The sequence below is a fragment of the Cheilinus undulatus genome, linkage group 11, assembly GCF_018320785.1.
Source record: "Cheilinus undulatus linkage group 11, ASM1832078v1, whole genome shotgun sequence".
Lineage (NCBI taxonomy): Eukaryota > Metazoa > Chordata > Actinopteri > Labriformes > Labridae > Cheilinus > Cheilinus undulatus.
In genome coordinates, this window is record NC_054875.1 from 23504293 (window position 1) to 23515817 (window position 11525).

An 11525-nucleotide genomic window follows, 5' to 3' on the forward strand; every position below is an offset into this window, starting at 1 on the left:
CAAATTTCAGTTTAAAAACCTATTTATCCTTGCAAAACATTTTATTCATAAATGTAAGTTTATGAATGTTAAACCACACTTCCTGGTCTTTTTGAAAGAGCTTTCTATATTTTTTTAACACTTTGAAAGGTATCAAATAAATTTTAAAAAAGCACAATGTCTTTATGACCATTTGTTCGTCTTTTCCTTTGATCAGACCCCAGGAAATTACAATTATTATTGGTTTGTTTTCTTCTGGAAAAAACAACAACAACAACAAAACGCTTTAGTTCAAGCCAGTAGGAAATTCCAAAATGACAGAAAAATGTTATTAAAAAGTGTGAAAATTAATCATGATTAAAAAGAAAATTCTGGGATAAATCGCTATTAAAAGAATTATTTTGCAGAGCCCTAATTATATTATATTGTATTATAAATGCGGGCCGCGGCAAAGAAGGTCACGTGGTAAAACAATTTCGCGTCGTTACCATGGTGCTGTTTATCGAGCTCCGTTTCTCATTGGTTCACGATCTGGTCATGACGAAAATTCGCGCAGTCATTGGTTCATACGGCTTCTTATTGTGACCAATGGCGAAGCGCGCTTTTTACAAACTGCTGCGAGTCCAGGAAGTTGACAGCCTACTGTGGAGTAAAAGGACAATCGAGGGATCTTTAAATCTCTCCAAAGGGTAGGAAAACCAAAGACGTTGGAAATACTGTACCAGGACTTCTGTTTTGAATCGAAAGAAGGAAGAACAGCGGACCTGTCTTCTTTCAAAGTATTTGCTGTATGTTATAAACGTCTTTACAGGCGTTAACGTTAGCGTTTGTTAACGGGACAGAGTGGCCTTCTGCTCTCTGTCGACTTCTCTCTTTGTGCTGGCACGTTGTTGTTTTTCTTCACCGGACTTTTATACGATAAATAACGAACTTTACTCTTCAGGTATAATAAATATACAAAAACAAACATTTGTTTAATATATTTTATCCATCACGTGAAGCACTTGGTTTACAGCATCAAGTAAAACTTTTTTCTCGTGTTGGTGCTTCATATTTCTGTTAAACTTATCTGTGACCTGTTTTTTAATGTCTTGTTTAGTAGTGGGATTTTCTTTTAGCGAGTGTTACCTTTTAAACTTATTTACAAAAACCTCTTCGTTTTTGCCATTTGTTGCCGCTTTAGCTGTCCTTGCTGTCATCATGGATACCTCTCCAGTCCTTCGTCTGCAAAGTCAGAACAAAATACGGAGTGATTTTATGAGGTAAGAAGACGGATGTTCAAGATGTTAAACACGTAGATTTTGTCTATGCTTTTATTTAAATACCAAACAACTGTTTTGTGTTGTATTCAGGTACGTCAGAATAATTGTAATGCGCAACTTGTGTTAAAGAGTTGAATTTTATATGAGAATTCCTTTTTCCTACTTAATATAACATGAGATCTTCAAGGCTGGTCAGTTAAAACAGAGAAAGATGTGGGTTTTGTTTTGAAAACAAAACTCAGGTAGTAATGGTAAACAGAACTTTACTCTGGTTGCATTTGTTATTAGATATGCAAATGTCATCTTTTTTATTTGCAGAATGAAGAATGAAACCAACAAAATGCCATCCCACCCAAAGCCTTCCAAACTCCAGTCAGCACCTCATCTTTCTGACCAAAATATTGAGAATCAGGATCCAGGAAACTCACAAGCGGGCAGGAAAGCACCTGTACGACCAGGTGTCAGCAGGCTCCCAGTGCTCGCAAAGTCCCTTCGTCTTCAGACTCCCTCCGACTTCAGTCAGTCTCACTGTCAATGGGAGGATAAACCGCTGTCTGTAAGTGAACCCATCTCCTCTTTAAGAATCAGACATTTTTGATCTAATCAGTTGGTTCTAATGTTCCTATTTTTTTTCTGTTGACCTTCAGGGAAAAGCCAAGAAGAAAAGGCCAAACACCAGGCCCATTCCTTTCAACCTGTCCCAGCCAAAGAGCTCTAGAGTGGCCTCTGAAAATCAACACCCTCTAACACTTTCACAAACAAAGACTGGCACTCATGCTGTGAAACCCAATAACAGTGCATGCAATATTCATCTAAAACCCCAAACTAGTAACGCAAAGTCTACTAAACATCCAGCTACATTAAATAGTCATTCAGACTCAAGCAAAGGCACGGCGAAGTCAAACGGGAAAGCTACAGATCATACATCCCACCTGTCTGTGCAGGCTGTTCCTTCCACCACTTTAAAGACTTCAACCACTTTGTCCCAGCCTCTGTCAGCAGTATCTAATAAGGCTTTGCATCAGAGCCATGGCACTACCTCTGCACAGTCGGCTCATAATGCAGAAGCCTGTTTGGACAACATGAGCCTGCTCAGTCTTAAAGATCCAATCAAGTCAGCTAGCCAGAACATGCAGCTGACAACACAGGGCAATTTTACCAACAGTTCAAATGGTGAGTTAAGAGTTTTGTGCCATCATCACTGCATTTTCCTTCTTCAGACAACTTTACTATTCATGGTTGAGTCCTGCATTAACAGCTGTGTGAAGGTAACCCTACATATTAAGACATATTGATTTTATTGAATTGTCATTAGTGTCTTACATATGTATAGTGTGCAAGAAACACACTAGATTTTTTTAAATTTTAAAATGGATTCACATATAGGCTAACTGTAGGCTGACATTGTTGGGCAATGCACTCTGGGTAGCAATGACAAAGCGTTACATTTTTTATCTTCCTTTGGAATGCAATTCATAAAGCCTTTTTGTTTTTAATCTTATTGCAGTTTTAGTGATTATTAAAACAAGGGAGGAGTAACTTTAATGTAGATAAAGGTGAGTACCAGCAGAAAAGTAGGAAGAAGAGCAGTGCATTCATATGACATCACTAAAATGCATTGAACAAGCCTAGATGAGGGTCTGCTTTTTACATTTTCTCAAAGTTTGGAAATCTTTTAAGTTTTTACCTTATACAACATGCACATAAAGACACCAATGTTAACCCATTGAGATCATGAATTTGTTCATAAATTGTGCTAAAGTTGTTAATCATGGTCAAAAAAACAAAACATTTCTTTAGTAAATTTTCAGCATGTAGGTTTATTTGCAGTTTTTGTTGAAACGTCACAGAGGTTTTTATTTACCTCAGTCTTTACTCTGACACAGTATTAAACTGCATCAGTTTAAGCTAGTATGTGATGATACAAGATTATCTGATTCTGAATTGTACACATTATAAATGGAGGCCTTGATAATTAGGTTTAGTTTATTTTAAACTTCCCTTATTGAATTGTATCAATATTTTAAACATGTAATTCTGAATTTATATGAAACTAACTTGTTTTCTCTACCTGTTGGGGACCTACAATCACTAGAATTTTTACAACCATCAGTTTTCATTGTGACTTTGAAAACTTTTGGATCTTTAAGTAAACTGTGTTTGTCTTATTTTTCAGAAAAAGGAGAAATCTTCCAGCCTGACCACGCAGCTTTTCTCAGTATTCTCCGTAATGAGGGAGTAAGCATGACAGGTTCGGGATCTACAACTCCACAGTCTAAAGCCTACAACTATGTGGTAAGTTGACTTTGTAATTGTTGTTTACAGCCTTTTGGACACTAAACTTCCCCTTAGGTTGGTGTAAAGTTGCTGATTTAGGATGTTTATTTTTGTCTTACTTGTGATTCTAGTGTTGAAAAATACAATTTTGGAAACTCACAAAAATTCTCTTATTAATTTGCTTATGATGCTCTTGTTCCAGCCGCAGCGTGTGTCCGTGATGAGGAGTCGGCAAAAAGCTGGACCCAGTACTGGTAAGAATAAGACTGTAAACATAATATAGCAGTTGTTACTAAATCTTTTATTTGTACTTCACTTCTACTATACTACTAACTATACTACTACTAATACTACCTTGGAAAATATAATATTAAATTTCACCATAGTTTTCCAGCTACATAGTTTTGCCCTAGTTATATATTTGTGGGCTGCTGACTAATTCTTGATGAAAGAAATAGTTCCACCTTTTGAGAAATATTCATATTCCCCTCAATATTACTGAGTAAAACAGGGGTCACAGGGGGAAACAGTTTGCCCGGATAAAAAAAGCAGTATTATTAGGGGTGGTTAGGACAAATCTTCAGTCTGGTGCAGTCACTTCCTGCTGTCTCTTTTGGTCACATTTTGACCTAAATGAGAGACTTGGGGAACCTACTGTGCATTGCTTTTTGATGTTTTACAAGCTTACCTCAACTCACAAGCAGCTAGCACCAGCACTCTTAAAAGACATATGTACCCCAGTTAAGAAACTATCTGAAACATAAACCCAAAGTATTACAGCAAAATTACATTTAAAGCACTATTAATAATTGTTTGGAGCCACCAGTTTCCCTTGTTTTCATTCTTTATGCTAGCTTAGCTAATGTGTAGCAGATTCTTTCTTTGGATTCATTTTATTTTGATCAGATTGTGCAGAATAAGCAATCTGGTTTTAGTGTTTGGGAATCTTAGGTATTCATTATCATTTTGAAATACTGAATAAAAATTGACGTTTGCATGTCACCTGACCCTGATGCCTTTTGTTCCTTGTAGGGTTAGTGAGGTCGATGCAGTTCTCCCCAGACCCTGCTGCACTGCAGAGTATCCTGCAGAACGAGGGAGTGAGGGCAGGAGGGCCTGTGGGTGCCACACCTTTCAACCCCGCCCGTCCATCAGGCAGAGGCACTTCAGTCTACACAGTAAGAATAAACAACTTTTGTTTCAGTTTTTCCTTGTTGTTTAATTGTCTGCATTGATATTTATTTCCTGGTGTTTCTATTTGCAGGCTCAAAGGGTCCCAGTTAGAAGGAATCATGTAGAAGGTGGACCAGTTGGTAAGCGAAAGAACTGCTGTTTTGCTAACATATGAAATCTGATGCGATCATGTCTTTGTTTCGTTTCCACACTTGCATAATATTGCTGGTGTATTTTCAACAGTTGCATTAAAAGAAACTCCACTGAAGAAATGGACTCCACAGAGAGTCCGTGACACCAGGCATCAGCCCATGTCTGCTGTGGTCAGTATACATGTATTGCATAATAGCCCTCTGTCTGCATGTCATATAATGTACAGTCATGGACGAAAGTATTGGCACCCCTGGAATTTTTACAGAAAATACACCATTTCTCCCAGAAATTGTTGCAATTACAAATGTTTTGGGTATACACATGTTTATTTCATTTATGTGCAATGGAAAGACACAAAAAAAAACAGAAGAAAAAAGCCAAAATTGACATAATTTTACACAAAATTTAAAAAATGGGCTGGACAAAATTGTTGGAACCCCTCTTCTTAATATTTGGATGCACACCCTTGGGAAAAAAATAACTGAAACCAATCGCTTCCTATAACCATCAACAAGCTTCTTACACCTCTCAAATGGAATTTTGGACCACTCTTCTTTTGCAAAAAGAAGAGTGGTCCCAAATTACCACATAGTTGTCTCTTGCAAAAGCAATTTTGAGATCTCTCCATAGGTGTTCAATAGGATTTAGATCCGGACTCATTTCTAGCCACTTCAGAACTCTCCAGCGCTTTGTCTCCAACCATTTCTTGGTGTTTTTTGAGGTTTGTTTCGGGTCGTTGTCCTGCTGGAACACCCATGACCTCTGACGCTTAGCCAGCCTTCTGACATTAGGCCCTACATTGCGGCCCAAAATCTTTTGATAGTCTCCAGATTTCATGATTCCTTGCACACAGTAAAGACACCCAGTGCCAGAGGCAGCAAAACAACCCCAAAAAATCTTTGAACCTCCACCATGTTTGACCGTAGGTACTGTGTTCTTTTCTTTGTAGGCCTCATTCTGGTTTCTGTAAACAGTAGAATGACGTGCTTTTCCAAAAAGCTCTACCTTAGTCTCATCTGTTCACAGAATGTTCTCCCAGAAGGATTGAGGCTTACTCAGGTACATTTTTGCAAACTCCAGTCAGGCTTTTTTATGTCTCTTTGTCAGCAGTGGGGTTTTCCTCAGTCTCCTGTCATAGCGCTTCATCTCATTCAAATTACGACGTATGGTCCGAGCTGACACTTCTGCACCCTAAGTCTGCAGGACAGCCTGAATTTGTGTGGAAGTTGACTGAGGATGTTTATCCACCATTCCAACTATTCTGTGTTGCATTCTCTTGTCAATTTTTCTCTTCTGTCCACGTCCAGGGAGATTAGCCATAGTTCCATGGGTTATAAACTTCTTGATCTTAAGTCCTCAGACAATTCTCGGCTCTCCTTTCTCTTCTCCATGCTTGGTGTGACACATACTGGCACACAACACAAAGGTTGAGTCAACTTTTACACATTCTAACTGGCTTCAGTTGTGATTTTTATATTGCCAGCACCTCTTACTTGCCACAGGTGAGTTTAAATAAGCATCACATGCTTGAAATAAAAGGATTTACACACAGTTTTAAAGGGGTGCCAACAATTTGTCTAGCCCATTTTTTGAGTTTTGAGTAAATTTATGTTAATTTTTGCTTTTTTCTTCTGTTTTTTTGTGTTGTTCCTGTGCACATAAATGAAATAAACATGTGTATACCAAAACATTTGTAATTGCAACAATTTCTGGGAGAAATGGTGTATTTTCTGTTAAAAATTTCAGGGGTGCACTGCCAATACTTTCATCCATGACTGTATCTCACAGTCACCCACTTATCCCATGATGACTGTTTTCAGAAATGGCTTCTTTCAACACAACAGTCTCCATATGGAGGCACTCCTGGACTGCGAAGCTGCAAAACCAACCTGCAGCCACAACAGGAGGTAAGGGCAAGACAATTTACCAACTTTCCAGAGAATGTTTTATTATGCATGAAGCAGATCTGAGCATGTGCCCTAGCACACCTTCCTTTCAGTCTGTGAAAAATATATTTCTTACAGAGTCCAAAAACCAATATGGACACTAAGTGTTTATTACAGAGGCACTGGACTGGATTATAGGACACATGATCAAATGTAGTTTTCATTTCTTTTTCTCTACCTCTGTGCACAATGGCACAGATGCACTTGTGTGTAAGACTTTGCACTAGCTTTGATGCAAATATGTCTTTCACATTAGATATTTTAAACATGTTACATTTTATCTAGCCTTCTTGTTTGTTCACAGGAAATTGTCCAGAGATTATTCAGTGACCAGGAGGACCAGCAGGGAATGAAAGATCCTGACACAGGTGCCAATCAGCTCCCAGCTCAAATAACATCTGACCTGGAGAGTAAGCCCCACTGTGAAGAAAAGGAAGAAACCAGCAGAGCTACTAAGGACAATAATGATGACCAGGAGGAGAATGGGCAGGAGCAAAGAAATGTAGGAGGACAGCCATCCCTCCAAGCACCACACAGAGAGTCTGTCATTTTTTTCTCAACTGGCAAACAGCTGTTAAGAGTCCCTCGTTTTGAGAAGCTTGAGAGCTCAGCCAATCAGCAGCAGCATGGTGTGATTTCATCAGCACAAAAAAAGATGCTGCCAGTACATGAAGAGAAGTCATCTATATCAGAGCCAACCAATCAGATCATTCCTCCCATTCAGAGTCTGCACAGAGGTATCACTGTCATTATTTTGGTCCCTGGTTTAATTAATCTTTAGATGTTAGACAAATAATCCACATTTCCTTGACTTTGAACTGTGATCTCTTCCTGGTACAGACCTCACTGTTCAGAAGACTTGTTCTAAGAGTCCTGCAGTGGCCATGCTTCGCAAGCGTCTCCCTCAGCTGGAGGAACTGCGGTTGGATGAGGAAGTGGCCACCTACACCTCTGTGAGTGTGCAGACTGCTCCAGGTTTTCTCCCTCCTCGGCCCCGCTGTGGAAACCCACTGGCCTCCATCCTGCACTTTGAAGAGTACTCTGTGAGTATAAAAGGTTTTGAATCAGCATCAAATCATACATCACCTGAGCAAACCAATTTACAAAATATCAGTCATGCTTTTTTATCTAAACCAAATTTACATAACAAACAAACACTATACATAGAGTGTAACGGCCTGTTTTGTCCAAAATTGACTGACTGTGAAACTTTATTATGACTTTATTTTGTATTCTACTCATTTGCGTGGTTGTTTAACTATACAGAGCAGTAGCTGCAGCTCATTTTCCATCTCTCTTTCTCTTGCACTTAAACTTGGAGAGGTCTGGCTGCAGACCGTAGAACTAAGAATGCATCCCCCCTTTAAGACCGTTACATGAGACACCACATCTGTCAGAATGGAAATACCGATAAAACTGTCAAAATAAAGTTGTATTAAACTTTCACTTTGGTTAGGGTAAGGGGTAGGATACCAAAAGTTAAGTTAAAACCTGACCTGCAAAACTTTGTTACATAAGGCTTAATAAAGCCAAGTAGACAGTCTGCGTACAGGAAATTAGCTTATCCTCTATAAAAACTTTTGAAAGCAGCAAAAATAGCTCCATTAGTTGTGTAAGCTATGTAGCTAACATACTGTAGCTAAAGCTCATAAAGTTCATGGATAGCTGAACTAAGAAAGCTACGAATCAAATGTTAGCTACGGAAGTTATGTAGCTTATGTAGCTATGTTAGCTAAAACTATGTTTGCTAAAGCTCAGATTGCTGAAGCTAACTTGGATACATTGGCTTATGTAGTAGCATTAACTAGGAAGCGAGCATAGCTATGTTGGCTAAAGCTAACTGGTAAAACGAGCCGCCGGTCATGTAGCTACTTCTAAAACAGATCTTTACATAGTTTTACCCAGGTTACTCCTAGGACCTTTTTTCTGTTTTATTTATTCTTACAGTCTCGTTTATGAGTAAAGTTGAAGTTGAATAAACAAAATCTTAAACTGGAAATATTTCACACCAGCAAATTACACCACTCCCATTCTAACAGAGACGGCGTCTCACAGTAAAGGTCTGCGAGAGGGGGCGTCTGAAATCTGCAGTCTGCAGCCAGACTGTCCTGCTGAAACTTCACTTGAAACCCTGTAGTGCTCATTCTGTGGATATGAATCATTGAACATAATGTATTATTGCAACAAAAATGCTCTCAAAACCACATGAAAGCAAGAAATACTGAACTGAAAAGATACTTGCTGTCTGTATGCCTGTCTATTTTAGCAAACAAATATAGCTGTTTACCTCAGATTCAAGGGTTCATGTGAAAATAAGCAATCATAAACCAACTATATATTCTTTGATAGATGTAAAAGTTTGTCTTTTTCTGTTGCAAACTTGGCATTTGTAATTTACAGCAATAGAATTTAAATTAAATATATCCCTTTGATATTAAACTACAGGTTGGTGCTACAGTCTGACTGGTTATGGTGTTTAGATTAACAATGATTTTTTTTTTTTTAAACGATAACACTGAAAACATCAAATCATGAGCTGATGTATTATTTGTGTGTATACATAACTAACTGAATATCACATTTCATCTTTGTTTTATTTTCCAGAGATTTGTTCCGATTGACCGTGGTCTCTCGCCCGGACCTTCGTCTCCACTGCAGGAGAAATGATTGCACTAAAAGCACACAATATGTTGACCATTACTTATCCGGTAAATTTACTGTTTTTCTGAAGAGACTTTCTATGAACAGTTTTTGTCCAACACTGTTGTTGTAGGCCTTAATAAAAGAATGCTGATTGTACCTTTTATTTTTAAAAACTTTATGGCTATAAATGTAGATGCTTTCTTAAAATAAAAAGCTTATAATTCTGTTAAAAATATATCTTTTAAACTGTAGGTGCTCCTGTCTGCCTTTGATGTGAGTAAGCATCTATTAGAAGAATGTCACTGAATTGAATCAATACTACATATTGTAAAAATAATGCAAGGAATGGTCATTGAAGGCTTGATCAGTGTTACTACTATAGTATTCATAGAGATTGATATTAGAGTATTTTTGTTTTCCACTTTTTGATACGCCTGACCCTATTTGTGTGAATTGATGATTGTTTGCCATGTACAGTGTCTATAATAAATTTCTACGTGCAACTGTCAGGCCATGTTTGATTTTTCTCTAAGCTTTTGCAATTATTCACTGATTTTATACAAAGAATAATCAAGCTCTTTGAGCCCTTAGAAACATTTGTATAATGTATTTCTGTCTTATGTCTGATCTTTTTTGAGAAAATATTAAAAACAAATTCTGAGTTACAAACTGCAAATATGAAACATGGTGAAGATGTGGGAAGGTGGGATCAAGTTGAAGTTTTTAGGCTTCACCCTTACAGCTGAAAAGACTGCAACTGAAAATATACTCAAAGGATCAGGTTATTATACAGACCTCTTGTGTTTTGGTTTCGACATTCTTATCCTGTCCCCTTTCATGAGCCTCCCAAAATTATAACGGTGCATTGTTCAGGGCCAAGTCTTGAGATACCCTCCAGCTTTATGACGTGATATCATTTCTATTGTGTGAAAAAGATATGCAGTATAGTCTTGCATTCCCTTAGATTGTATCTAGGCCAGATGTAGAGTTCAAGTCTCTTTTTAGGAGCATCTTGTGAGGTGCAAATATCAACGACACAGGATCCTGTTTAGACAAAAGACACAACTGCCACAGCAGGAGTGTTTTTCAGTGAGGGCCACATATGGGAAAGTAGAAGAATGACTGGGCCACTATGATATACCTCAGCTTCACATACTAAAGTTAGTAAAACCAATGTTCTGAAAAGTGGAATATGCTTAAATGATCAAACATTACACCTTTTCATTACAGGCTGATGCGGCAATGAGGTAATCCACGCATAAGATTTTGGGGGGGCCAGTCAGACTCAGTAGAAGTATTGGTGTATACCAATAAGAAGGACGATTTGCTTTAGAAGTCTGACCTTGAGCAGATGGTTGGACAAAGGAGTGCAATTTTTTCAATTTCCTGCAAAAATCCTTTGTCTTTATTAATCAGGGTTTTAAAAAAGTGAGATTGTTATCATTTTGGTTTCCAATATGTTAGTCATTTATACTGACAAATTCCTCTTGTGAGAATGTTTGTTTATGGTATTGTGTGACAGAAAAGCAAGTTAAGGCCTAATTTTTCTCACCCAACATGAAATGTGTGACCTAAAAGACAAATCCTGATCCATCCAGATACCCAGGTGTTTAAACTACTGGACACATTCAGTGTCTGTTATGTCAACAATGCTGCAAGGGGTTCAATGTTCTGTCTTGTGAAAATCATTTATTTCGTTTTGTGGGGGTTCAGCTTATATTTGAGGAGGACATGAGCTTGCTGGTAAAAGTTTAATCGGTTTGTAGCTGTGACAGGGCCTAGTGGAATATAGTATAGTGTCCTCAGCATAAAAATACATTGTTGAATTTCTTATTTGATTTGGCATATCATTTATATACATTGTAAATAAAATTGGCCCAAGGAAAGATCCTTGTGGTACTCCTTTGCTGTAAAAGATGACTTAATCTAAAATTGAATGAGTTCTGTCTGTTAAATAGTTATGGAACCAATTACATGCCATCTAATTAAACCTGATAGAGGACAGTCAGCTTATCAAAGACCTTTAAGGGGTCAACAAAGATGGCAGCACATTGTTGACCTTATCCATGGAGCTCACTATATCATTTATTAC

The 11525-nt window shown here is 37.9% G+C and overlaps 1 protein-coding gene across 4 annotated transcripts; it reads left to right on the top strand.

Moving 5' to 3' along the window:
* Positions 1-580: 580 nt before the first annotated feature.
* LOC121517090 (trophinin associated protein) lies at positions 581-9928 on the top strand. 4 transcript variants are annotated; one of them, XM_041798608.1, is made up of 13 exons: positions 581-668; positions 1163-1241; positions 1560-1797; positions 1889-2414; positions 3418-3536; positions 3721-3772; positions 4551-4696; positions 4783-4831; positions 4935-5014; positions 6665-6751; positions 7095-7527; positions 7631-7833; positions 9395-9928. In XM_041798608.1, the coding sequence occupies exons 2-13, from the start codon at positions 1180-1182 to the stop codon at positions 9455-9457; spliced, it is 2058 nt and encodes a 685-aa protein (XP_041654542.1). In that variant the 5' UTR covers positions 581-668; positions 1163-1179; the 3' UTR covers positions 9458-9928. The 4 variants fall into 4 exon arrangements, with proteins under 4 accessions (XP_041654542.1, XP_041654545.1, XP_041654544.1 ...); XM_041798611.1 differs by having other exon boundaries at positions 641-758; XM_041798610.1 differs by having other exon boundaries at positions 663-767.
* Positions 9929-11525: the final 1597 nt, after the last annotated feature.